General features: G+C 49.1%; 11 protein-coding genes across 11 annotated transcripts; 4 read left to right on the plus strand and 7 right to left on the minus strand.

Moving 5' to 3' along the window:
- Positions 1 to 28: 28 nt before the first annotated feature.
- On the minus strand, positions 29 to 1,504 carry Asppvi_008309 (alpha/beta fold hydrolase; the record flags this gene model as incomplete). The annotated part of the gene is made up of 7 exons (XM_043304180.1): positions 29 to 306; positions 378 to 453; positions 502 to 832; positions 897 to 1,006; positions 1,072 to 1,179; positions 1,237 to 1,289; positions 1,426 to 1,504. The coding sequence occupies 7 exons, from the start codon at positions 1,502 to 1,504 to the stop codon at positions 29 to 31; spliced, it is 1,035 nt and encodes a 344-aa protein (XP_043160115.1).
- A 504-nt stretch (positions 1,505 to 2,008) lies between these two features.
- On the minus strand, positions 2,009 to 3,144 carry Asppvi_008310 (pinin family protein; the record flags this gene model as incomplete). The annotated part of the gene is made up of 4 exons (XM_043304181.1): positions 2,009 to 2,410; positions 2,480 to 2,548; positions 2,608 to 3,061; positions 3,134 to 3,144. 4 exons carry the CDS (start codon positions 3,142 to 3,144, stop codon positions 2,009 to 2,011), a joined length of 936 nt encoding a protein of 311 aa, XP_043160116.1.
- A 1,053-nt stretch (positions 3,145 to 4,197) lies between these two features.
- Positions 4,198 to 5,512, minus strand: Asppvi_008311 (twinfilin; the record flags this gene model as incomplete). The annotated part of the gene is made up of 4 exons (XM_043304182.1): positions 4,198 to 4,314; positions 4,375 to 4,626; positions 4,716 to 5,365; positions 5,494 to 5,512. 4 exons carry the CDS (start codon positions 5,510 to 5,512, stop codon positions 4,198 to 4,200), a joined length of 1,038 nt encoding a protein of 345 aa, XP_043160117.1.
- A 573-nt stretch (positions 5,513 to 6,085) lies between these two features.
- Asppvi_008312 (putative succinate:fumarate antiporter (Acr1)) lies at positions 6,086 to 7,310 on the minus strand (the record flags this gene model as incomplete). Its single annotated transcript, XM_043304183.1, has 5 exons — positions 6,086 to 6,699; positions 6,767 to 6,965; positions 7,027 to 7,076; positions 7,133 to 7,180; positions 7,244 to 7,310. 5 exons carry the CDS (start codon positions 7,308 to 7,310, stop codon positions 6,086 to 6,088), a joined length of 978 nt encoding a protein of 325 aa, XP_043160118.1.
- A 2,049-nt stretch (positions 7,311 to 9,359) lies between these two features.
- Asppvi_008313 (uncharacterized protein) lies at positions 9,360 to 10,713 on the plus strand (the record flags this gene model as incomplete). The annotated part of the gene is made up of 2 exons (XM_043304184.1): positions 9,360 to 10,135; positions 10,197 to 10,713. The coding sequence occupies 2 exons, from the start codon at positions 9,360 to 9,362 to the stop codon at positions 10,711 to 10,713; spliced, it is 1,293 nt and encodes a 430-aa protein (XP_043160119.1).
- A 258-nt stretch (positions 10,714 to 10,971) lies between these two features.
- pex26 lies at positions 10,972 to 12,359 on the minus strand (the record flags this gene model as incomplete). Its single annotated transcript, XM_043304185.1, has 2 exons — positions 10,972 to 11,845; positions 11,911 to 12,359. 2 exons carry the CDS (start codon positions 12,357 to 12,359, stop codon positions 10,972 to 10,974), a joined length of 1,323 nt encoding a protein of 440 aa, XP_043160120.1.
- Positions 12,360 to 13,020: 661 nt separating this feature from the next.
- On the plus strand, positions 13,021 to 14,994 carry Asppvi_008315 (CAF1 family ribonuclease; the record flags this gene model as incomplete). The annotated part of the gene is made up of 5 exons (XM_043304186.1): positions 13,021 to 13,255; positions 13,318 to 13,410; positions 13,472 to 13,698; positions 13,749 to 14,388; positions 14,444 to 14,994. The coding sequence occupies 5 exons, from the start codon at positions 13,021 to 13,023 to the stop codon at positions 14,992 to 14,994; spliced, it is 1,746 nt and encodes a 581-aa protein (XP_043160121.1).
- Positions 14,995 to 15,494: 500 nt separating this feature from the next.
- Asppvi_008316 (mitochondrial 54S ribosomal protein mL46) lies at positions 15,495 to 16,633 on the plus strand (the record flags this gene model as incomplete). The annotated part of the gene is made up of 3 exons (XM_043304187.1): positions 15,495 to 15,540; positions 15,599 to 16,269; positions 16,331 to 16,633. 3 exons carry the CDS (start codon positions 15,495 to 15,497, stop codon positions 16,631 to 16,633), a joined length of 1,020 nt encoding a protein of 339 aa, XP_043160122.1.
- Positions 16,634 to 16,981: 348 nt separating this feature from the next.
- Asppvi_008317 (cysteine-rich PDZ-binding protein) lies at positions 16,982 to 17,518 on the minus strand (the record flags this gene model as incomplete). The annotated part of the gene is made up of 3 exons (XM_043304188.1): positions 16,982 to 17,067; positions 17,134 to 17,257; positions 17,339 to 17,518. 3 exons carry the CDS (start codon positions 17,516 to 17,518, stop codon positions 16,982 to 16,984), a joined length of 390 nt encoding a protein of 129 aa, XP_043160123.1.
- Positions 17,519 to 17,960: 442 nt separating this feature from the next.
- Asppvi_008318 (uncharacterized protein) lies at positions 17,961 to 19,310 on the minus strand (the record flags this gene model as incomplete). Its single annotated transcript, XM_043304189.1, has 3 exons — positions 17,961 to 18,488; positions 18,533 to 18,956; positions 19,036 to 19,310. The coding sequence occupies 3 exons, from the start codon at positions 19,308 to 19,310 to the stop codon at positions 17,961 to 17,963; spliced, it is 1,227 nt and encodes a 408-aa protein (XP_043160124.1).
- Positions 19,311 to 22,278: 2,968 nt separating this feature from the next.
- Positions 22,279 to 23,067, plus strand: Asppvi_008319 (uncharacterized protein; the record flags this gene model as incomplete). Its single annotated transcript, XM_043304190.1, has 1 exon — positions 22,279 to 23,067. The coding sequence occupies one exon, from the start codon at positions 22,279 to 22,281 to the stop codon at positions 23,065 to 23,067; it is 789 nt and encodes a 262-aa protein (XP_043160125.1).
- Positions 23,068 to 23,337: the final 270 nt, after the last annotated feature.

Raw genomic sequence — 23,337 nt, forward strand, 5'->3', positions numbered from 1 at the left:
ATCTGTACATAGCAATTTTTATGCGACTTCACAGCTTGAACAAACGAGGATCGGTGAATACCACTTCCTCCAGCCACCAAGCGATCATCTCATTCACCTCCTTGGGCTTCTCCCACAGAGCCCAGTGAGATGTATTGACCTGTTTGTAGGTCAAATGAGGGATGGTCTTTGTCATACCCTTGCCCAGATGTGCGGGAAGGGCGGCGTCTCTGAGTGCTTGAATGAAAAGGACTGGGGCTGTGATGCGCCGGTCAAGGATGGCTAGTTCTTCGTCGTGGTTCACTTCTCTCGTCCGGTACCAGTTCACTGTTGTCTCATTAGCGATCCACTCCATTATTGCACAAGATACCGGGGCGGGAAAATATGTGGTGTCTTACGTGGGCCCCGAACGCCAGTTCTCGAGAACTCTTTGGCATAATAGTTAAGCTCCTGAGGTTCCCGGCTATCAGTCCTCTGAGAACCAAACATAGAGAGCGATCACAAAAGGGAAGGAAAACCGACCTCTTCACTGAGTAGCTTCGACGGCTTCACCTCGAACATTTTGTCCAGAAGTATTCCCAAGCCGGCATCAAAGGTTACTTCTCCCTTTTCAGTACGACCGCCGTAAAATGCGCTGAGGAATTTCTTGATATCATCTTCTGTGCGGATGACTGGTTCCAAGTCTCCGCTTTTCAGCTGCAACTGATAGGCAAAATGCGGCGCTACCGTTGCTACAAATTCTTCCAAAAGATAGTACTTCTTAGTCGGGGGGCTATACGGTACGCAGACCGTGAACAAATGAGTAACGAGGTCTGGATGCCAGAGGGCAAGTCGGTACGCAAATGCAGCGCCCCTGTGAGATATGGTCAGCCATATACGCCCTCAGAATGTAAAGCTGGAAGTCAGGAGGAACGTACCAGTCATGTCCTCCGACGATGATCTTGTCGGCGCCAAGTTGTGATGCGAGTTCCTTGATGTCATCGGCGCACTGCTTGTGAGAGTATAGCGAAATATCCTCTGGAGCATCCTAGACCACGTAGTCAGCGCATATAAATATTAAAACGAGGTAGATAGTTGTATCAAAGTTCATACTGTTCGTCCATATCCCAAACAATCTGGAGCAATAACCCGCAGTCCCATATCGATCAGCATTGGGATTTGATACCGCCATCCCATCGATAGGTCTGGGAAGCCATGGAGCTAAGAAAGAGTTAGTTACTTGCTCAAGTATCTGTAGGTGAGCAAGAGCTGACTAACAAGGAAGATGGTAGCTCTGTATGTGCCTGTTTTCGGCTCGCTATAAAGGTAGCCTAAAGATATAGAGTTAGTGAACGGTCAAGCCATGATTCGCGATGACGCTTCCAGCATAATCAGTCCGTCACCTTAGGAGTTCTGTGTCGCATGCCAGAAGAAAGTGTACACGTGCTGAAGTGACAAGATGCATACCGTATTGCTTGCCATTGACCCTTGCTTGACGGAATTGGACCCGAGGGTCGCCGGTGACGTTGATCTTATCAACTATCATGATTGCAACGCCGACCAGAGAATTTCGGATATATGAATCTTGGTTTATGCGAACGGGCACTTGCAGGAGGATAGAGAACCACCTGGAGATGAGGTCCTACCGACTTTTGCTCTTATTTATGTACAACGAAGCTATGGATCCCCGCCAGTTGTCTCGTCACGTGCGTTTCGAAGCTGACGAAAGGTATTGGACACCTGGACAGAGATGACAAGGCTACAAATAAGAAATTGGAAAGTGCCTGAGTTACGGAGTACAGAAACCTCAATGGGATCAAAGGGTTCCCGATATTATTTCTGTCGTGTCGAGGAGGAGAGTCGGTTGTGCCATGAGTGGTCTGTTGCCAAGTCCAGCTCTTGCCGCCGAATTGCCTCGGCTGGAGTTACTGCTGCTTTTCCCCACAAATGCTTGCGGAGGTTATGATCACTAATCAGGAGGAGTTATTAGGAAGAATATGTAAAAGGCAGAGCCTAGATATTCAAGAAGATAAAAAGGCCCAATATGACATTAATAGATCACCGTATCCTCATTGTCCTCGACCACCTCTCCCCCATCGTCATCAGCTGCCCGATGGTCATCTGAATCGGTGTGATTGACTGATACCGGGACGTCGTTGACAGTTTCGGGTAGAGTAGCTTCAATATTCTGGTCTTGATTCGTCTCAGCGTTCCCCTTGTCTGAGCTTTCCTCGGTCGTATCTTTGGGCTCTTGGACACCGGCGTCGGGCTGCGGAGCTTCTTGTTGATTACCAATTTGGGTCTCGTTTTCTTTCTTTGACTCTATTCCCTCCTGAGGAGGATGACGTGCTTCGAATTCAGCGCGCTCTCGGGAGATGGTAGCTTCTGCTTCCTCAACCTGGCGGCGTATCAAGTCCTCATCCTCGGGCCGCAATTGCCATGGCCTGTAGTACTGCAATGAAAAGAAAGGTTAGGTCAATCACGAGAACGAAACCGAGACATTTGGAAACCTATAACTTACCAGCACTGGCTCCGATTTTGTCTTCAAAAAATGTGCCATTGCCAACAAATTCGAGTGCCGGGTTCGCATCTATGAATATCAGCCATAAGCTCGCAAGCTCGTAAACTGAGAGGCAAGCGGGCACTCACCGATTCCTCTTCGTAGTATCTCTGTTCCTTCTTGCGACGTGCGACTCGCTCCTCCCTCTTCTTCTTTTTCAACTCATCATACTCTTCCTCTTGAAGTTTCAATTTATCTTGTTGCTTCCTTTCAATATCTGCTCGACGCTTCTGAGCTGCTGTATTGGACCGCTGCGAAAGCGTCCCGAGTAGTGCTCCGAATAGTCGTTGTCCGCGCTTGCGCTCCTCATCGCGACCATTTGCTTGCCGACTGACCCTTCGGTCTGGCCTTTGCTCTGCTGTGTCTGAAAACGAAGGCTTGCGATCCGATGCTGGATGATCCTCCTCCTCTTGGGTACTTAGTCGGCGACGCTTGCTATCTGGATCTGGGTCTGTAGTGGATGAATTTCTTCGCTTGAGGGTGGCATCTGGAGATGAAGCCAGGATGTCCTGCTCAGGCACTGCAACTGCAGAAGCAAGTGTCCTAAACAATCATCAATCTCGAGTTAGCCAAAAAAAAAGGTGCACAAAAGTACGAGCGTAGAAGATATCGTACCCTTCTGCCATATCTGGGGCTGCGAACTCTGACACGATCTCTGGACAGTCGCGAAAATGCCAGGGAACAGCTTCAAGACGTCTCGTAATGTCAGGGTCAAAAGAATTAACAAGCGACTGCGCTTGGATCATCCACTGTCTCGTCGAAAACCCCCAAAACGAGCACGTCCGGTATCGTAAGTCCAGTCGCGATATCAATGGCGGGACTCCAACTTCCCGTGCACGGACCACTTGCCCGATCTGTTGCACCAAAAGGCGTTCCGTGGAATCTTCTTTCTTCTCCTTCCAACGCCTTCTATCAATTCTCTCTTGATTGATAAACAGCCACTTCCCTCCTGGCCACCTTAAATTTGCTCCCAGAACCCGAAACTCAGAAGTCTTACCGATACTATCTTTGTCGCTTCCATTAGTGGCGATATTCACCCATCTGCAGCTTTAAGCCTTACTTTCACATAACTCCCTGTTCAGTACAGCGCCGACGTCGCAAATTCAGTAGCCATGTCTCGCCATCACCCAGATCTCGTTATGTGCCGCAAGCAGCCTGGTATTTCCATCGGCCGACTCTGTGACAAGTGCGACGGCAAGTGCCCCGTGTGCGATTCCTACGTGCGACCTACGACTCTTGTCCGGATCTGCGATGAATGCTCCTTCGGCAATTACCAGAACAAGTGTGTTGTCTGCGGTGGTGAAGGTATCAGTGATGCCTTCTATTGTTTCGAGTGTACGAGATTAGAGAAGGATCGAGATGGGTGCCCCAAGATTATCAACCTGGGAAGTTCGAGGACAGATCTATTCTACCAAAAGAAAAGTTTTCGAAATCATTGATGTTGCGGCATGCCTTTCCTCGTTCGCCCCGTGCCTTAACCGATCGCGGTGCATTACTCGGTGTCTGGCAAGGCATCTTCTGCCCTACGATTATATTTCTCGCACCTTCCGGAAAATCTGTCGGCTTCCGGGCGATTTTCATACTTGAGAGCTTAGAAATGGCGGACATATTTGACAAGTGACAAGCGGGGCTATCTAAATATTCTAAGAAGGTGCCCGGAAGAGACCCTACAGCCAATTCTACCTTCCAGGCCGCTTTGGTCTGGCGAATCCTCGCCTCAGTCCGTCATTCTGTTGGGGCTGGACCTCCTCCTGCAATCTGTCTCCTGAGATCTCGTCAGGAGAAGATGCCTCGATCTGCATGTCGCCTCGTTAGATGATAAAGAATCAATCATGTGATTGTCACGCGAAGCATACCTTCTTGGAAATCTTCAGTCCCTGTTCATCGGCTACACGAAGGGCATACGTCCGAGAGCTTGCATAAAGCATGCGCTCCTTGATCGACGAGCCCGACGGGCAGGTATAAATGAAGAAAACGGTGTCGGTTTCAGGATAGTGGTAAAAAGTGTACCGAGGCGAGGATGACGAAATGTGCGTCTGGACGGAGTTTGCGTCAATACCAGACTCCGCAGCAGCGAGCTTGAACGTTTCCGAGGGGATGTCAATTGCCTGTATTTCGCAGAGCTCGTAGTTAGCGATCAATGACAGATCATAAGATCTTAAGTTCTGAAATCAACTTTAAACTTCAGAGAACGTACCAGTTGCACCAGCCCACCATCCTGTAGTCCATCAAGAGCAGTCTTCACATCATCGTCCACAGTCATCCGCATCCCAGACTGCACACCAGACCCAAAACCACCTCTCGCGAACGACCCACCAATCCCGATATCCCTACCAGGAGTACCGCTTCTAGCCTCCTCCTCCGCCCTCCGTACAGCCTCCAGCTCACGCTCCTTGTCCCCCATCAAATCCTCCCTTCTGAAATCTCCCTTGGCACCAGACCCCTTCTTCTCCGCATCCCTCTCGCGCCACGCATCCTCGCTGGTGACTTCTTCCTCCTCTGTCGCAAAGATGGTAGTCGCAAACTTCTCGCTGCCTAGTTCTCGCACTAGCGTGGCACGGGTCGAGGCGAAGAGCGTCTTGGCGCGGACGGGGGCATTTGAGGGAATGTATGTCAACGCGCAGAGGGACGAGGAACCCGACTCGGGGCGACGGAAAAGTAGATAGAGGGGAGTTTTCGGCTGCAGCACAGATGAGAGTTGCGAGAGGGAAGGGTAGAATGCGCCGGGGGAGGAGAAGCGGATAGGGGAGAGGGGGGTCAGGCTCTCTGCTGTGATGGTTACAGGGAGACAGAAGACGGAGGAGTCCGAGGAGAAGTCGTTGAATGCATTATGCAGCTCGGAGGAGACTGGGACGCAAGTCAGCGTTTCTATATTCTGTAATGGGGATCGAGCATGCAGTGTGCACTATGCAGTGCAGAGCAGCGGACCGAAGGGTTCGGACTGTGGGTGCGGACTGTGGGTGAAGTGTGCTTACCTGCAATTCCTGACTGCATTTTAAGTAGGTGCAGTTGCGGTCTGGTATGTCAAGAATATATGACCTATCAACTGCTTTTGTGCGATGTCCTCAATGTTTGGGAAGTGTTTACACCTGGCAGAAGCGGTGTACTTGGAGGAGGTGTTTTAGCGGGGTAATCCCGATTGCCAAAAGTGGCTAGAGTAAGAGAGTGGTCTGTTCCCTAAGGCGTTCTTGAACAAGTCGTAGATACGCCTTTAGTTGCTTATCCATTTCATCTAGCCATCTGCGCGACAGACATCATCTGTTATCTTTCAGATTTTTAATTCTATTCAAGATGTCAAAGAAATTGGTATACTAACAGATGGCAAGACCAAAGACAAAGAAAAGGAAAGTTATATACAAGTCAACTGGGCTGTTCTCAAATCGACAGGCTTTCACCCATAACCAAAGCCCAGAGTTCGAGTGCCATCATCAATTCGAAGCTAATAATCCAGAAATAATGCAGTGAGATCGCAATGCAATCGAAAACGCCACGATGCTCATGGTATCAAATGCTTTCGAAAACACGCAGCGGCCGTTCTCCATCCACCTCGATTGAAGACAACCGTACTTATTCCTCATATTTGCCACCCACGAAGGCCCAGTTTGACTCTTCGAGTTTGCCCTTGAGGAACTCGTATACTGTGAAAGTGACAGCCTGACCAGGAGCAACTCTCATCACACGAGGAGTGATACCCTTGTAGAAAGCGCGCGCACCCTCCTGCTTGAACATGTCCTTGGCAATGACCATGATTCGGCTGACAGCGGACTGACCAGGTTCGGCGCGGGTCTTCTGGAGTCTGGTCTTGATGGTGTCAATGGGGGCGTTTGAGAAGGGTCCGACGGCACCGGAGATCAATCCGATGACCGTTGTCTGATATGAGGGAAGCTGCGTGTTGCTGTACTCGGGCTGGACTCTTTGAAGGAAGGCCTTCAGCTCGGTGTATGCGGTGAAATTGGCAGCTTGGTTGGTACCCTGGCGAAGAGCTGTCAGGGAGACACCGCGGTATAAAGTGCTAAATCCTTCTTCCCGGATCACTGTGAATAGTGCATGGGGTGCGCTGCGGTACTTGGGGGTATCCAGAGGGTCCGCCAGACTGTGGTGCTGCGCTTGTAAACGAATCTTAACGACTTCCATGGGATTTACCACAGCGACAGCTTCGGTCACACCAGCACAAAGACCAGCTGGTTCGAGATGTCAGTTCATACCCAGCTAAAGACACACTGACCGAAGAAGGCATTGATCACGTACCAAGGAAGGTGGCCTTGCTGGTAACTGCACCAGTCTCCTTATCCGCGAGCATCTGCTTGTACCACTCATAGGAGGTGAAACGAATAGCCATCTTCGGGATGATACCGCCCAGAACAGCTCCCAGACCCTTATACAATCCCAGGGCAGTCTCCTTCTTCACGATCTCGACACCGGTGGTGATGAATCCACGAGGTTTTACCTGTCGAAGCAATGAATTATAAGTGGCCGCACAACAGAGTAACGCTTGCGGCTTAACTTACTCCGGGGGCTCTAGCCCGTCGCGAGAGCTGCATTCTGACTTTGATGGTATCTGGGAGATTGTTAGCCTGGTTTTCTGAACCCGATACCATTGAATTATAGTCATACCAAGAGGATGGCAGACGAGTGCCTCCATCATACCAGCACCACCACCAGCTGTGTCGCATGTTAGCATCAACGCCAGGGAAATGTCCCCGCACCACGAAAGCATCATCTTACCGATCAAGTTAACAGCCGCGGAAGCGGGCTTTTTGCGCCCATTTCCCTCCACAGATTTGGCGGCCATGGCGAATGAATAGGTTTGTGCAGCGCGATAGGCAGTTTTCTCTTCTTTTCTCTCAATTGAGGTTCTAGCTTCCTTCTATGACGATGGCTGACAGCGGCGATTGTCCTCGGTGACTGAACGGGAAGAATGACGAGAAATTGGAAGAGAGGGAGTAAACGTGGTAAAAAAGAACAAATTATGACTCAATTGGCCCGATATAGAATTAAAGGTACCAAGAAAGCGACGATATCGGATCTTCACAGGTGCGCAAGAAATCCGGGGAGTTACGGAAGTATGGAGTTCCCTCGGCTTAAATCAGAGCTGTTATGTAGATTGCTGGGACACTAAGGGGTCACCCGCTTATTGAAATAAATGTGATCAATTTTCGGGAATGGGGAATTGGTCAATGTCTCGGGATCAGTGGCGGCTTTGTTACTTTGTTCTGTCTGTTTTATTCTCCTCAGTCGGGGCCGTGGGGAAGCTATGACGGGGAAGCGGAGGAAGCTCTTCTGGACGAGCGGAAGAGATGCCGCCGCCCGCAGTGTAGAGCTGAAGGGTAGCCGAAGCTGTAGAAGAATAGAGATAGAAGAGCTGTGTTGTCGATTCAGGGATGTGTCTTGCGACTGACTTATATTTCTCGAGCTTTGTCTATCAACCTAAGTGAAGTTTGCTCATGCTTGCAGCGGTTATTGCAGGAGATCTACTGCGTTGACTTTCGTAGCATCATCCCGAGGCATCGGGACAAGGCCAAAGCTGCTGCTGTCCATGCCCAGAACCTGCCTTTACTCCGTTGTAGTCCCTTGGTAGTCCCCTTAGATCACAACACTAGAATTGCCATATATGGCTTGAGTTTCTCATGACTACTAGATCTCAAGCACCAATGACGTTTGGAGAACCATTCTTCACATGCTTAGAGTGACACGATCGAGCACCATCGTCATTACGCATGATCTGGGTGCTTGTGATTCCATACTTATCCTCACTTAGTCAGGATAAGTCTCGTGCATTCTTTTGTTCCACTGGAAACACCTCCTTTGTTCTCCATAGGTGTCTACCTTAGAATTGTTACCCAGTATACGGAAATTTCCGGCTAAGCCCCTCGAACGTTCAGCCGAGGCTTTTTCCCGATTCGGACAGCCTACCCGTATAGAGACTGAGACTGATGCGTGCCTTGACAGCACTTAGGTATTATTGCGACTGAAAAGATAGATTTTCTGCTAAGTAGTCAAATGATGCCGATCTAAATAAGTTTCAAAACACGTCTGGTCTTCGGACAAGTTCGTTTTTCTACCTCAGGAAGAAACCGAGATTCCATACTCCCCACGCTTGATAGTATTTCCACGGTTTATAGTTTATCCATGCTCATGACCACTTATCCAAAGCGTGACCTATTGTAGTCCCTGGTACTGGTAGGCACTGCGGAAGTATCGCAGTATAAGGTGTCGGGATACCATACTCTGGAGTTTTGTGTCTTTGTTAATCGTCTCTGTACTTGTACTCTGTATACTAGCACTGCTCGACTCTGAACTGCGCCGTGGTATACAACTGCAAGAGTGGTGCAGACTCTTCATGTGGAGATACAGTATGGTTATCGGTACTTGGTCATGCGTACCATTGCCTTATCGCGCCATGGGCCTCTTATATGCAGATACGTTGTTGATCTTTGCTGATTACTCTATACCTGGTCACATATAGAGAGGTAGAAAACCTGCAAGGAGATGAGAACTGAGGGCAACCATGTACAAGCAAATAGACCCAACCCGATCGGTATACGTCGTCTGTTGGTGGCGAAAAACAATTACTATCAATATCAGGAATCAGTTCAGCCTGATCTACTCCGTAAGGCAACATCTTTACCCCACACAAACTGCTATTACTTATCAAGGATTATCGGATTTGATCCGATTTCCGTCTTTTGCCCCATAAATCGGCATTCCGGGAAAAGGACTCACGGCAAACATGAAGCAAACAAGCATCGCTTATTTAAAGTTGATTTGCCTTTATGCCCTGCAGCACTGTGATACCACAGAAGGAACTGTGACTGAGTGATCGATCTAACAACGCGCTGCGATGAACCACGGCATAGCCGAAAATGACAGTTCAGAGCGGCAGCATCCCTCGAAGGCGCGGAGCTTGAAGTACATCAGCAAAACCATCCTAAATTTCATTCTACACCAATGGTTGCTCATAGGTATCGGTGTTGCCTGTGTTTTGGCATACTATTTTCCCAACGTAGCTAAGCATGGCGGCGTCATCAGAGCTGAATACAGTATCCTGTACGGGGCGATGGCCATTATCTTCCTCACGTCGGGTCTGAGCATCCCACGTCAGAAATTGTTTACGCACCTTCTCAATTGGCGTCTTCACTTCCTTGTCCAGGTTTTCTCATTCATTTTCATTCCTGCGCTCACACTTGCGGTTGTTCATATCATATTGGCTGGAGATTCGCATGGCCATATCGACCGGGCCGTGCTGGCGGGCTATATCTTCACCGCTTGTATACCGACTACTATCGCTTCGAATGTCGTGATGACCCGATCAGCCGGCGGAGATGATGCAGCTGCTCTGGTTGAGGTTGTTATTGCCAATTTCCTAGGCCCCTTCATCACGGCCGGTTGGACTGTCACCTTGCTGCCCGATACCGCTGAATTCGATCCGTGGAGGCAGGCGAGCGGAGATCTAAGTGAGATGTACAAAGATGTTTTCAAACAGTTAGGTCTTAGTGCACTTTTGCCCCTGGTAATAGGACAGCTGGTGCGTTGGGCCTGGCCGGAGCAGACGGAGCGAGTGATGCAGACGTATCGGATCTCGAAGCTTGGTTCCGCTTGTTTGCTGCTGATTGTTTGGTAATTATCTTGATCATGCCCCCGATTGAACCGAAATATCTGACTTGGATAACCATGGCAGGATGACATTCTCCTCTTGCTTCGCCACCGGAGCACTTCAAACTCTTTCCGTGCAAAGTGTCCTGTTCGTGGTTTTCTTCAACATCGCTCTGTACATTGCCCTCACTGTCATATGTTTTGTTCTTTCACGGCCACCGGAAGTACTGTTGGTCAGTAGGTTCGGCATGCGACGCATATTCAAGCGCATAACCCCCGAGGAGACGATCGCAGTGTGTTTTTGTGGTCCCGCAAAGAGCACCGCGCTGGGAATACCCCTGTTGTATGCCATGTGGGCCCCAGTGGACCTGTACACCAAGGCAAGGACCTCGGTGCCTGTGTTGCTGTATACGACGGAACAGATCTGTATAGCACACTTTTTTGTTCATGCCCTGCGAAGGTGGCATAAGAATCTAAACGAGAAACAGGACGTTGAGACAACCGTTGACCACGTTAGTTCCTCCAGAATGACTGTGCTTTCACTTGCCGACGAACCACCGGACCAAAAAGGCGTGGGTAGATGCAAGACAGTCCATGATTAGAATGATCAAGTTCCTTGTTTGATAAGATGGAAAAGTCCATATCCAGAATGTTTATCGGAAATCCCTTCTCTGCCTTTCACAGAGATCGATGCATACATTTACAAACGGAAGAGATCTTATATAACATAATGAACAGCGGACTGGCCTGGGGGTCCACCGAAAGGCAAGCAAGAGGTTTCGAACATGTCATGCGTAAGGCAGAGGGCCATTGCAGAGCAGGAGAGAAGCAAGGAAATTGTGATCAAAACAGACACCACGTCAAATATAGCTCACCTTCACTCCCATCCCCACAGTGCCCTTGATCTTCTGCCAACCCGACCCAGTGATTCTCCGAATTTTCTCGCGGATATTCTGCCTGCTTAGTGCCACGATAATGCCTAGCATGAATAAGAGCGTGCGAGCTATCGACAGAGGATTGCCAGCAACGGTCTTTGAAATGTACTGCAGAATATTGCGCAGCACATTTGCCAAAGCTTGATTTGACCTGGCTGGCTTGTCGGTCTTCTTTACATTTTTCGACGGCGCAGGAGGTGAAAACGCAGTGCGTCCTGAAGCAGTTGACTTGGTAACAGACGTTTTGTCCGTGGGCTTTCCCACTTTGGCTTTCGACGCGCCATTGGGTCGGGCCTTTTCGATACCAGAATCTACCTTGCTATTGTTGCGTCGGTTATTCTTTTGCTCCAAGCGTTCGGCTGCTGCTGCTTCCTCCGCTCGCCGACGCTCTTCCTCACGCATTTGTCTCTCCAATTCAGCGTCTTTCTCACGCTGGAGCGCCGCTGCGCGCAGTTCTCCTTGTTCCTTTTCTTCCTTAATTCCCTCAAGGGTCTGTAGAAAGACATCTTTTCTTTCCTCGTCCAGGACCTCACTCATATTAATGAACTCCCTGGCATAGTCCCATTCMTCATTGCGAGGAAGAACGTGAAGTGTGAAGAGCTCAATGATCTTAACCCGCGCTGCCAAATCTTTCGGAGTGTCAGTGCCGCCGTTCGGTCTGGAATGAGATTGGTGAGATGGAGAACTGCGCAGATGCTCTGCGATGTCCAGGTTGGGTTGGCCGTATGAGGACAGGTAGGTTTCAAGTCGTTGCTGGTTTAGAGCTTGGGAAGCAGAGTGGCTCAACAAGAGGGTGGCTCTGTTAGTCGTAGTAGTCAGTGTCAGTGCAGGGAGATAATTGGTGGAGACAGAAGCTTAACGGACAAATTATAAACAACCTCTGCATCGACAGACCCCTCCAACCCTCTGTAGCCAGTCTGAACTACAGTCTCCCAAATTTGCCCATCGCGCACCTGAGACGAGATGGACTTCCACTTCTTCTGACCGAATTGGTTTTTCCCTTCCTCAGGCCCCAAGTCGACAATGGAACTCAAGAGAGTGATATATAGGTTCCATACTTTGATTCTCCAAGTACTTTGAGCGGACGCGATAGGCGGCGTTGAGTCGTCACCATTAACGTATCGCTCGTCATGAGTTTGCGGAACAGTTATGGCAGGTTCAAGAGCGGCCAAGGCCTCTGGCAACCGTCGTGTCAAAAAGAGTTCCCGAGCATTCTTATATGTCTTTGAACACAGCTTCGAGGGAGAAAGAGACGAGGTGGAGGATGAAAGTTGCGACTGAGAAGTCGTCATGTACGATCCATCTTCGGCCATTGTTCACCGCCAGCGGAGAATGCGATCAGCGAGAAAGAATCAATGTGAAGTCGGAAGGAATTGATAGTAAATTGTGAGAAATTTAACAATGGTGGCAGGAGTGATAAAGTCGGGTAAATATCATAAATTGAAGCTGTCGTAAGGATGCATAAAGCTTGTGAGTGGTAGCTGTTAGTCGCTAGACTCCGATTGAGGCCAAGAGTTGGGGTTAACTGCTTTCCCTCGGCTCGGCCATTGCCTCAGTCTGGGGTCTGGCTGATGTCACGGGATGCGGATCCGTAAAATACGGAGTAGTACTCCGTATCATAATCTTAATCATCAAACTAACCATCAGGAGACTGATTGTTCTCAATCATTGCGACTGTAGAAGAAATATTCAACCGTCACTGCTGGATCGAATATAACTGAGCGAGACTCACTGATGATGAAGTACGTGGAGCTCGCGAGACTTGCTTCAGTACCTGTCGATCGGGGCAAGCGCTACCTTATTCGTCTTCCCACATGCTAGCTTTGACCAACATTCAGATTAAAATCAGTTGGAGATATCATCACTTGCTCTCTTCTTTTAGTTGAACTTGTTTCATTGTTCTGTTTGTTTTCATCTCTCTCAGCTCTCGAGCTCGTATAGGTCAGTCCAGAAGCTCAGTGGACCACCGAGAAGATGGATGTAACAGCTCAATCATTCCCTTATCATCTTCCCCGGATCCTGGACGATCTGGCAACATGCTGCTTTGTATCCATGGACTTCGAATTTTCTGGGATTGCTACTACTTTTTCGAACCCAAACAGGGGATCCCAGACCCTCCAGGCTCGCTACGAAGAAGTGAAAAGCTCAGCCGATAAATATCAGATCTTACAGGTCGGGCTGACAATCTGTCATGAGGATATCGAGAATGGTCAGATCTTCAGTTCTTACCCTTCATTGTGGGCCTTGACTATTGACTTGGACCCTCGACAGCTTCGTATACTTTGAAACCATACAACGTAAACTTGAGTCCGATTATCGACCGGAGGCTAGAGGTGGAGAGACACTGGTCCATGCAAAGCAGCGGTACGTCCAGTTGATTGCCGCCTTAGTTACGGACATAGAAACCTGAACAAAATCTGCACAGCTATTGAGTTCTTAGTCGAGAACAAGTTCAGTATCGACTCCATCTTGAAACAGGGTGTCCAATACTTGTCTCGGGAGGAAGAAGAACAAGCTATTGCCAAAGCCATCGAAAGACGTGATCGCGTTGCAGTACACACTTCGATTGACGTCAAAGAGACTGAACATGAGTCATTAGCTTTCCTAAAAGCCGTTCGCCGTCTCGTAGATGACTGGCTCGCTCTGGGAGCGGTAAGACGAGCCGTCAGTGGGTTCCTTGAGGAAGCTAATCACTGTGCCAGACACGCGAAGAGTACCTGAACATCCCACCGCCAACTCGCCTTGGTGTTTCTCAGTCATCAAGGTCTCTGCCCTCGGTCTTGAACAGATTTCAGAAAAGGCTCGTTCACCAGTTGATCGAGGTGGAATATCCTTCATTGGTGACAATCAGCAAACCTGATTTCATCCAAATCATCGATTACAATGAGGACCGTGAGAGATCCGTCCGCGAGCAAAGAGTGACGAGGGTCCAGGAGCGCACCTGGAAGCAGACAGGTTTTAGATGGGTAGCTGAAGCTCTAGCTGGAGGGGATCTTACCAATCTTGATTCCGGCTACTTCATTGGTATCATGGCGAGTTCCGCCGCTGTAGAACCCAGATACCCTCTCAAGGAGTTCTCAGACACACTCAAGCAGCGATTGAAAGAGCATCGGCCTGTCCTTGTTGGCCATAACCTTTTCACAGATCTTATCTACTTCTGCCGTTGCTTTTTGGGGCCTCTTCCAAGCAAAGTGGAAGAGTTCCAGTCGATGGCGCACGAATTGTTCCCTGTCTTGATGGACACCAAATATATGGCCACACATAACTGCGGGTCCATCAATCCCAGGTCATCGCTCTCAGAGCTCAATGAAAACTTGGCTAAGAAAGCAATTCCGAAAATCAGTGTGCATGACTTTCTTGATCGTCTGCTTGAATTGATKGCTAAGAAAGATAACAGGCATACACCCGCAACATTCCAAGTATACTACTCAGAAGATTGAACATGAAGCAGGCTACGATAGCTTGCTCACTGCCCAAGTTTTTATCAAGCTGTCTGCTCAGCTCCGTGATGGAGGGGTAGATCTACCGCAACCGAAGTCCACCAAAGATGCTCGAGACACCTCAAACTTCCAGCAAATATATCAGGATGTTGCATCTAAGGCCTATGCTGAGGGCAGATTGCAAACAACACCTGGAAGCGCAAAGAAGACTTTTGAGCAGAAGTCAAGACCGAGCAGCATAGAATCTCCCAAAGCGCCAACGACCAGAGTAGGCTGGACGAGATTTGATCTACTAGAAATTGAGGAGGCCATTGATGAAGTCGACAGTAATATACCTATTGATGACCGTAGATTGTCATTGGGCCCTACCGATTCTGTCGAGGTCATGCAGAAAGCTGCCAACGGCGAGCTCATCCCTAGGCTGGGAGCCGATTTCTGGAAAGTATACGGGAACAAATTGCGAGTCTTTGGCACACTGGAAAGAGTTTGCGTGATGGGTGCGTCGTGAATTCCAGGCACTGGTACACGGGCCTAACTACGCATAGCCCAAAGCTCTCTTGATTGTACATAGATATGTCAATCGATTAGAAACCCGAACGACCGCAAGGGCGTCATTCAAAACCGACGCATACTTGATTACAATGACCCAAGATCGGCTGTGTAGCAGAATGTACGCAGCGTCTATCTAACAGTACACCTTGAATTAAAGAAGGTACCGCTAGCGAAAATAGCCGCCTACTCTCTCTGAGCACCGCTAAATGGTCTACTGGTTGTAGAAGAATCATAACACAGTTGACGATAAGGAAAAGGTGCTGTGAGAGAAAAGAAAGAAACAGGAGAGACGGCAGACGAAAAATGGGAAAGAAAAAGGCTTAGGTCACCTGATCTTCTAGCCCGTGCAGGACTAGCGCGGTTCGGCGGCAGGCAGGTGACCGCCAACTTTTCTTTAACAATTATCGGGGACGGACTGTGTTGACGAGGACAGAGTCCAGTTGCTGCTTTGTAAAAATGTCTTCAGGACCCAATGGCGCCAGGCGCATAGCGTCTGTATTGAGTACGCAATAATCAATTTCTCGGTACTTCGTCTAGGACGTTTTCTGACATCTTTTCAGGGCCTTCAATAGTCGACTCCCGAGTCTGCAGAAGCTGTCAAGAGACGCTCGTTCGCCGCAATTACGCCTCCACTGCTGCGACTAGTTCAGCTTCAGAAACCGTTTCAACTCCCGCCTCTACATTTCCCGTCGTCAAACCTACACACATCATTAAGGCCGGCGTGGTCCTATCGCGTCCTCCGCAAATCACCCGCGACCTCACACCGTTCGAAAAGGCGTACTTCTTCTACCAGAAACGGCTGAACGAGCGACTGGCACTCCCATTCACAAAATACTTCTATTTCAAGCGGGGTACTCCGGCTGATGAGGACTGGAAGCGTAAGATTCGGGAGCGTCAAACGCCTGCACGCGATATCGGCAAGTATAACGCGTACTCGAAGGAAGCATGGAACGACGAATTGCTCGTCGGGGCAGTTGAGTCCGAACCTGAGCATCAGATTGAGATGCTTGTGCAGGATGCAGAGGCTACTGTGAATGCCACTTCTCAAGATACTAGCAAGAAGGAGGAAATTCCCAGACCGTTTCCCCGAGTGACGGAGGCGGACGAGAAGAACGACCAGAAGAGCCTGAACCGGGCTCTGCAGAGAACCCTCTATCTTCTTGTCCAGACCAAGGAGGGATTCTGGAAACTCCCCAGTTCGCCGGTCGAGACAGGGGAGACCCTTCGCCTGGTGAGTAGTGCTTGTTGTCGAGCGCATGGCCGTCTGGCATACTAATTGATCGTCTGCACAGGCCGCCGAGCGTACCCTGGAACAATCTGCTGGTGTGAACATGAACACCTGGATGGTGGGCTATCACCCTGTTGGCCACCATGTTTACAACTTCCGACACCCCAAGACCGACCCCGCAACTGGCCAACAATGGTTCGGCGAGAAGACATTCTTCATCAAGGGTCGTATCATGGCTGGACAGGCCGACCTGTCCGAGAACGTGCAGAACCTCCAGGACTTCAAGTGGCTGGCTAGGGAGGAGATTGCCAAATTCGTGCTCCCCCAGTACTACAGCAACATCAAGAACATGCTGGCTGAGCGGTAAATGCCTAGGTTCGAAGTACAGAGAATCTTGTCTGTCGCATTTATGATACTCTTTATCGTTGACTTGAGTGGAGGAAGATTTGTATCGATAGAGCTGTTGCGCGGAGTATTTCCTTTGGGTCGAGTGTTGACCATTTCCACTTATAGGTCACTGGATTGCATATACTGCTGTAGTATGAAATGTATAACTAGCTTTCTGATTTCTCAATTATTGTCCAGCTTCATTATCTGAATTCTTTTGGAGTATCAGTAAAATCGACCCAAACGCCACACCTAGCTTCTATCCCAATGAAACCACAGTAAACAAGCTGAAGAACGGAGACACACAAAAACACCGAAACAAACTGCCTCATTTCAAGTTGAACTTCTGCCCCTGGACCACGGGCTGGTCCTTTGCAGTCTTCCCAGCCAAACTCTTCCCGCACATTGGACAAGCTATCGGTCACATCAGCTACTGCTTCACCGCAGACCAAACCAGGAAACCAAAGATAAAGATCTTACCATTCTTCTGATAGGCACACCGCTGACAATACTTCCGCCCCTGCTCCGTCTTGGTCTTGCACAGCTCACAAGACGACGAGTACGCCGCATATGGATTCTTGGCCTTGGAGCTGAGCAGTTTACTCTATGCATCGTTAGTCTGGATCACTTTGATATCATCAAAAAGGGGACCAAGGACAACAGAGCAGAACAGCAAAGGACATACCTTTCCAATACCGGTATTCCCCAACGTCGGTTTCGATTTCGTAGCAGGGCCAGCTCCAGCTCCGCCACCACCGCCTAGGGTCGTCGCCGGCGAGCCATAGTACATTTCACTCTTGCGTTTGACGCCTGGGGTGGCCAACTCCGTGGACTTGAGTTTCTTTTGGCATTTTGCGCAGACCATGGCTTTTTATTTTGTGTTTTCTGTTTTGCGTGTTTGTGGTTGTTGAGTTCTGATGGTAGTTCGTGCTTGAAGAGTCCGTCTAGGTTGGGTTGCGCTTATTTGGGTTTGATGTCAGGGTGGGGACGGGGTGGGTGGCACTGGCTTAGAATGCACCCTGCGGGGTTGGTCTGTTCGAACTGCTGTAGTGCAGATACATGTTATTGAGAATGCGAAGGTTTTAAGATTACTCTTATGTAAATAGATGATTATATTATATGCATAGCGTATGTTTCCTCAATAATAGAGAAGTTGAGACGGGGTATCCGGACTCATCGCTCAATGAGGATTATTAGAGGGCCGAAAACTCCACCCGAGAAATATCCAACGTAAATGGTATCATCAAAATAGGATAGGAAAGTTGTTCTCGTGAGAAAGATGACTGATCTTGTTGATATCACTCCTTTCACGCGTGAGGATGGTGTTGGTATTGTTGGCTAGATGGGAGCTCATGCGATCCAGCATCGCTCCCACCCTGAAGTTCGGCTGGAGAAAATTGTCCGTTGCTGTTCACGGGGTTCGAGTAACCATTCACGGGGCTTAAGCCACCACTCGTAGGGCTCGAGTAGTCGGAATGTGCTGGATGGCTAGCGGGCTGTGGCGACGGCGGTTGATATGGCTGGTATGAGGACATAGGAGCGTAAGGGGCCGGAGGGGGAGGAGGAAGAGGAGGCTGAGCATGGTGGGCGGGTTGAGCATGCTCTTGAGAATAGATCTTGCTGGCCTTGCACCATTGGATACAGCAGAATATGAGGCCGAAGTATATGCCGATTGTGCAGAAGAAGGAGACGATTGAGGTGGCCAAGTTCAGATACGGCGGCGGCGTCTTCCCTTCGAAATTGTACATGATTGTCACGATCAGGTCCTCAAGGCAAAGCACAAAGAGGAAGAAGCCCGCCAAAGCAAGCGTTACAGATCCGGTCTGACCAAAAGACTATTAGCGAACAGGCACGAGGTTAGATACAAGTTGGCGCATACCTTGCTGCTAAATCTCGACTTCGCGATGATGAAGATTGTCCACACGAGAATCTCCAGCGACATCAGCCATGAGACGATGATGCGAGCCTCAGCAATCCTGTTGTAGTGTCCGATTATTTGCCATTGGGAGCTTCCGTTCACCTCCATGACGAGGAGAGCAATGTACATGGCAGCATTGACCACCATGAGAATCCCCAAGACACCCAGGAGAACCCAGTGCACTATGGACACGGGAAGAAATGTCTTGCCGCCGTTCGCAATTCGGTTGAGATATGCTTGGATGACTTGGTAGAGGACGTAGAACATGAGAAACAGGGCGAGAAGCCAGAATATTGTTTGGAGCATTAACATGACCACATAGCTCTGCTTCACTGTGACCTCGCAAATATAGAAGAACATGTAGGGGATTGTAAGGAGCTCGGCGCTAGAGAAGGAGGTTAGAACTTGGGCTCGTCTTCTTGATTTATCTTCTTTTGCTACAGAGGATCGGTTCTTCTACTCACAGGATATAGCTCAATATCCCGAAGACGAGACCCTTCTTAGGGAGGGTCTTGGGTAGCGCCTTAGGCTCTCTGATGAAGAAACAGCCGAAAAGGAAGAGAAATAGCACCCCCAATGTGAGGAACTCGAAAGCAAGCTGCGCAATGAAGTACGATTTGCGTTGATAGAGGCTGTTCATCGAGAATGTAACGTCTTCGTTCCATGGCGAGTTGTCACTGCTAGAGTAAGAAGAACCTCCGGACGAGTACCCGCCCCTAGACTTTCGTGGTAGCAACATTATGAGTTTCGAGACACGTTCTCCTTTGAGGACGACCGCGCAAGGTCAGGTTGTGGACGATTGCTGGGGGATGCGGCATAGAAACAGCGATGGAGCCTCATTTTGAAGTGTTCAGATAGGAGTTGGGCTCGAAAGTATGCTGGTTTGTGGCTTGCGATTGTTTCTGTTACCGACCAGCAAGATGAACGGTTGGAGGCTCAGCCTTGGGATACGAGGTGCTGGGGGCGCGCGCAACCGTTTATTGGACAGTGGAGAGCATGAGGGAGCAAAATACGAAGATCGCACCTCAACACAATCACGCTTGGGTTCATTCGGGTMTAGTTTAGCGAGTTTATGGACATCTTTGGCCAAATACAACAAGTCATTCCCGAATTAGCCTCGTTCGAATGTTGCTTTTTGGCTTGGCGGATAGTATGGCACTCAGCAGGCTCAAGGAGTCAAGAGTCAGACGAGTCATTGCCAGGCATGCTCGTCATCCAATGAGTCCGATAACTGCTGTTGTTAATATGAGAACCAAATAGGAAAACTGGTTGATGCTATTCGTCCGGTATAAGTTGACTTCAATTATCTCTTGAACCTCTATCGTTCTCCGAGCACCACCATCTCAATCTTCCTCAAAAGGCTTTTACTGGCTAACTTTAAAGTTTTCACCTGGTAATATATCCCACGAATTCAGGATCCACTAGGGATGAACCTCATATTTGGTGTCCCAAGCTGTTATTAATTTAGCCGAGTGCAAGAATTGTCAATTCCTGAGTGGTGTATGTATCGAATAAGGCTGTACTTGAACCCGAGCCGATACTGCTCTATGTCCGTGGACAATCTATTGCTACATTCTAAAAAGCTCCTGCTGAAGTAGTCCAAGAGATCCACATGTAGTCTAGTCCCTTTGTTAACAGTGTTAGGGGACCGGTTACTGCTGCAGCGATAGGTATATATCCGCCAGGGATGTCGAACCGCTGGTTGGCCATGAAATGTCGTGCCTGCCTCGCAACAAGTCATGTATTTCAAGGATTGACCCCCTGTCTCTTTGAATCTGACTGCACGTGCTCTAGAGAACATCAAAGCTTGAATACGCGCGCACCTCACGTTCATTAAGCGCTGTTTTCTGAATCGCCTCTGAGGGGCAGAATAGATCAGTGTAGCATGCTTATTGCATGAAGCGACCTGGACCAGTTGCTGTACATTGCAAAAATGATGTAGATAAATAGAAGGCCGTTAGTCGCTATTCCGCTCAAATCGAACCCAGGCAGCAGTTGCGCTCAGAGTGCTCATTTGTCTGCTGGGAGCAACTGAGACAAGCAAGCCTGCGACAGGTTGAGGAGGTCACACAGGTAAATTTTCAAAAGCTGGACACCCATGATAGGAAATCGAGGACTCCGATTGATAGCCCGATCCGCTCCTTGTGGGTAAAATGCTTCATTGTCCGTCCAATTTCGATTGTGATTTGTGATTTGGCGTACCTGTCAACTGTTTGCTTTAATGCCTCGGAAAAACATGCTTATGTTCATCGTGCCAATTGAGGCTTCGTGCATGATCTGACAGGTTTGATCCTTGCACTCGCTCTCTCACAAGCATATCCTTAGAAGTGATGCAAGCGTGCAGAACTAGCCACAAAAAGTGGTCGCTTGGCAATGGCTGTGCTTCAGTGACGGCGATGACAAGATAGAACTTAGAATGGTTGAGTCAAGTGTGGCGTCAGACATCGTGGTAAACAATCAGTCTGACTTCAGCTCTGAGCCAACAGGCACGATATATCGCCAACTCCGAGTGGCAGAGGGTTGAGTTGGCAGTGGCGAAACAAATAAATAGGAACTAAACACCCTCCACACTTCACAAACCCTGCCACTAGATTTTCTTCTCTTCTCTCAGCTGTGCCATAAGGTCCATAAACTAGACCACTCCCTGGCTGTTTTACTTTTTTCAGCTGTTCGGGATCGGACCGTTCACCCCACAACTTATCACTTGCGTAAACCTGCCGCTGTTTGTTATCCCAAGAACTGCAGCTGGACCCGCCAGTTGTGAATTGCGTTGCAGCAACTGGACGGCAGAACTACACATGAATGGCAAATCAGCATCTACAGAAACCGTCGCACTGGAGTTTGTCTCAAAATTTGAGGAGTGAATGGAAGCAAAAAATGCAGGAAGATAGAGACCCGACATGTCGGGACCAACAGAGCAATGGTTTCTTGTACCAGTTAAAGGGGGCGAGAAAGATGGCATCTCCCCCGACACTATAAGTTACCTATTTTCGGCATTTCGTGACTTGATGATGACTCGCTTTGGACCTTGGTTAACATCCATCATCTGCTAATAGAGTGATCGTATTCTCCCGCGCCTCTCACAACATCGCGTTGCGAATCAAGGTTACAGTTGAGAACTTGAGGTTCATCTTTGCGCTGGATTCTGACTCCTTGCCGCGAGTTGTATCGTGCTGTCGAGAGCACTCTCTCAGAATTTTGTATTCGATCGTCCAGCATCTGAGAGGCCTTTTCAATCCGACTTGCTTTTTCTTTGAAGTGTCTCTCTACGTTTTCTTAGCTTGATTGCTTCATTGCCCCCAGACTAGGTAAGTCTGCACTCTTTGTTCACCACTGGTCTTGATCTTCACTTCACATTATGCTATTGGGATCCTTGACCCGCATCATATCGCGGCATGGGGTGACCCCGTAGACTCTGGAGAGAGAAGTATAACTCCCTTGCTTCTTGCTGTGGCTAGAACTCGTTTCCCATCATAACCTGATTATCCTCTCCTTCTCTCTCTTCGCGTTTTCCTGCCCACCACTGTCTTACTTGTATTGAGAACGGCTTCCAGGCTATTGCTGTTCGAAAACTCATATTGCGCAGGAATTGCCGAAGAAAATTCGACGCTTGCATTGACGAAGACAGGCTCGACTGCGAGTAAAAGGCTCATAAGGCAAATCTTCCCGAATTTGGAAAAATTTGGCCTAGCCAGGCGACTCACATAATGCCTCCTAACGGTTCTTCGTTCAGTACGTTGAATTTACCATCAACATTCTCATTACCGGAGTGCATGGAATACTTTACTCTGACTGCCGGTCCTAACACGGATCTCTGGCGCAAGCCGCCCAACGGAGACACTGCTACGGCGCCTATCGTTTTTACCTCTTTACGAAACCCTTTCGTAGTCGCCGAAGTCACAGTGAGTGCGGACTGGGAGATGGAATCCGATCAAGGAGGCATCGTGGTTTTCGCCGGAGCCGCACCTCAATCATTTTCCTCAGAGAACGTGCCAATATCAGCAGTGACACCGTTAAGTCGTCACCAAATATCCCGGTCTCTGCGGCCGTGCAAATGGGTCAAAGCCGGCATGGAATTCTGCTCAGGGACAGTGAACGCATCATCCGTTAGTGCAACGGCTGACGGAGCTGACTGGTGTGTTTCGCCCCTCTGTCTGCCTGACAATGGACCGACGACTGTGCATTCTCTGCGGATCAAGTTCGAGCGCGTTGGTCATTCACTTGTGGTTTGGTATCAAATTCCAACCCTGTCCCCCTTTGCAAGGACACCAGGTGCTGTGGGCAGCACGTGGAAGAAGCTACGAGAAGTGACATGGTTCTTCTACGGGGTAGAAGACAAGTTTGTCCACGTGGGTGTGTATGCTAGCCGGCCGGCCAATATCTCGCGTAATAGCACCATGTGGGCGATGATGAACGGTCCGATGCTGGGCAGCATCGCCACAGCCGGCTCTGAGGAAGGGTTGGTGGTGGAATTTGAGGATTTGGAGATATATTGACGTCAATGCCTGATTTTTTGCTCATGAATATCTTTTCAGATACCTTCGTCCTGCGTTCTGTTGATCTGATTGCAGCCTGCACTTCTTGTGTTGATTGCCGTGTCTTCGGTCAAGATTTTTTGAGCTGTTAAAGGCGCGCATCTGTGTTTGAGATCTCTTGTAATTGATTTCTGTTATTCCAGCGACCTGGGTTGCATGATCGAATGTCTCATCGCTGTCCTAATAAATATTTGTTGGTCCCCTTTCGCGGTTTCTGTTACGACTGCATTG

The sequence above is a fragment of the Aspergillus pseudoviridinutans genome (assembly GCF_018340605.1).
Source record: "Aspergillus pseudoviridinutans IFM 55266 DNA, scaffold_5, whole genome shotgun sequence".
In the NCBI taxonomy this organism is placed as follows: domain Eukaryota; kingdom Fungi; phylum Ascomycota; class Eurotiomycetes; order Eurotiales; family Aspergillaceae; genus Aspergillus; species Aspergillus pseudoviridinutans.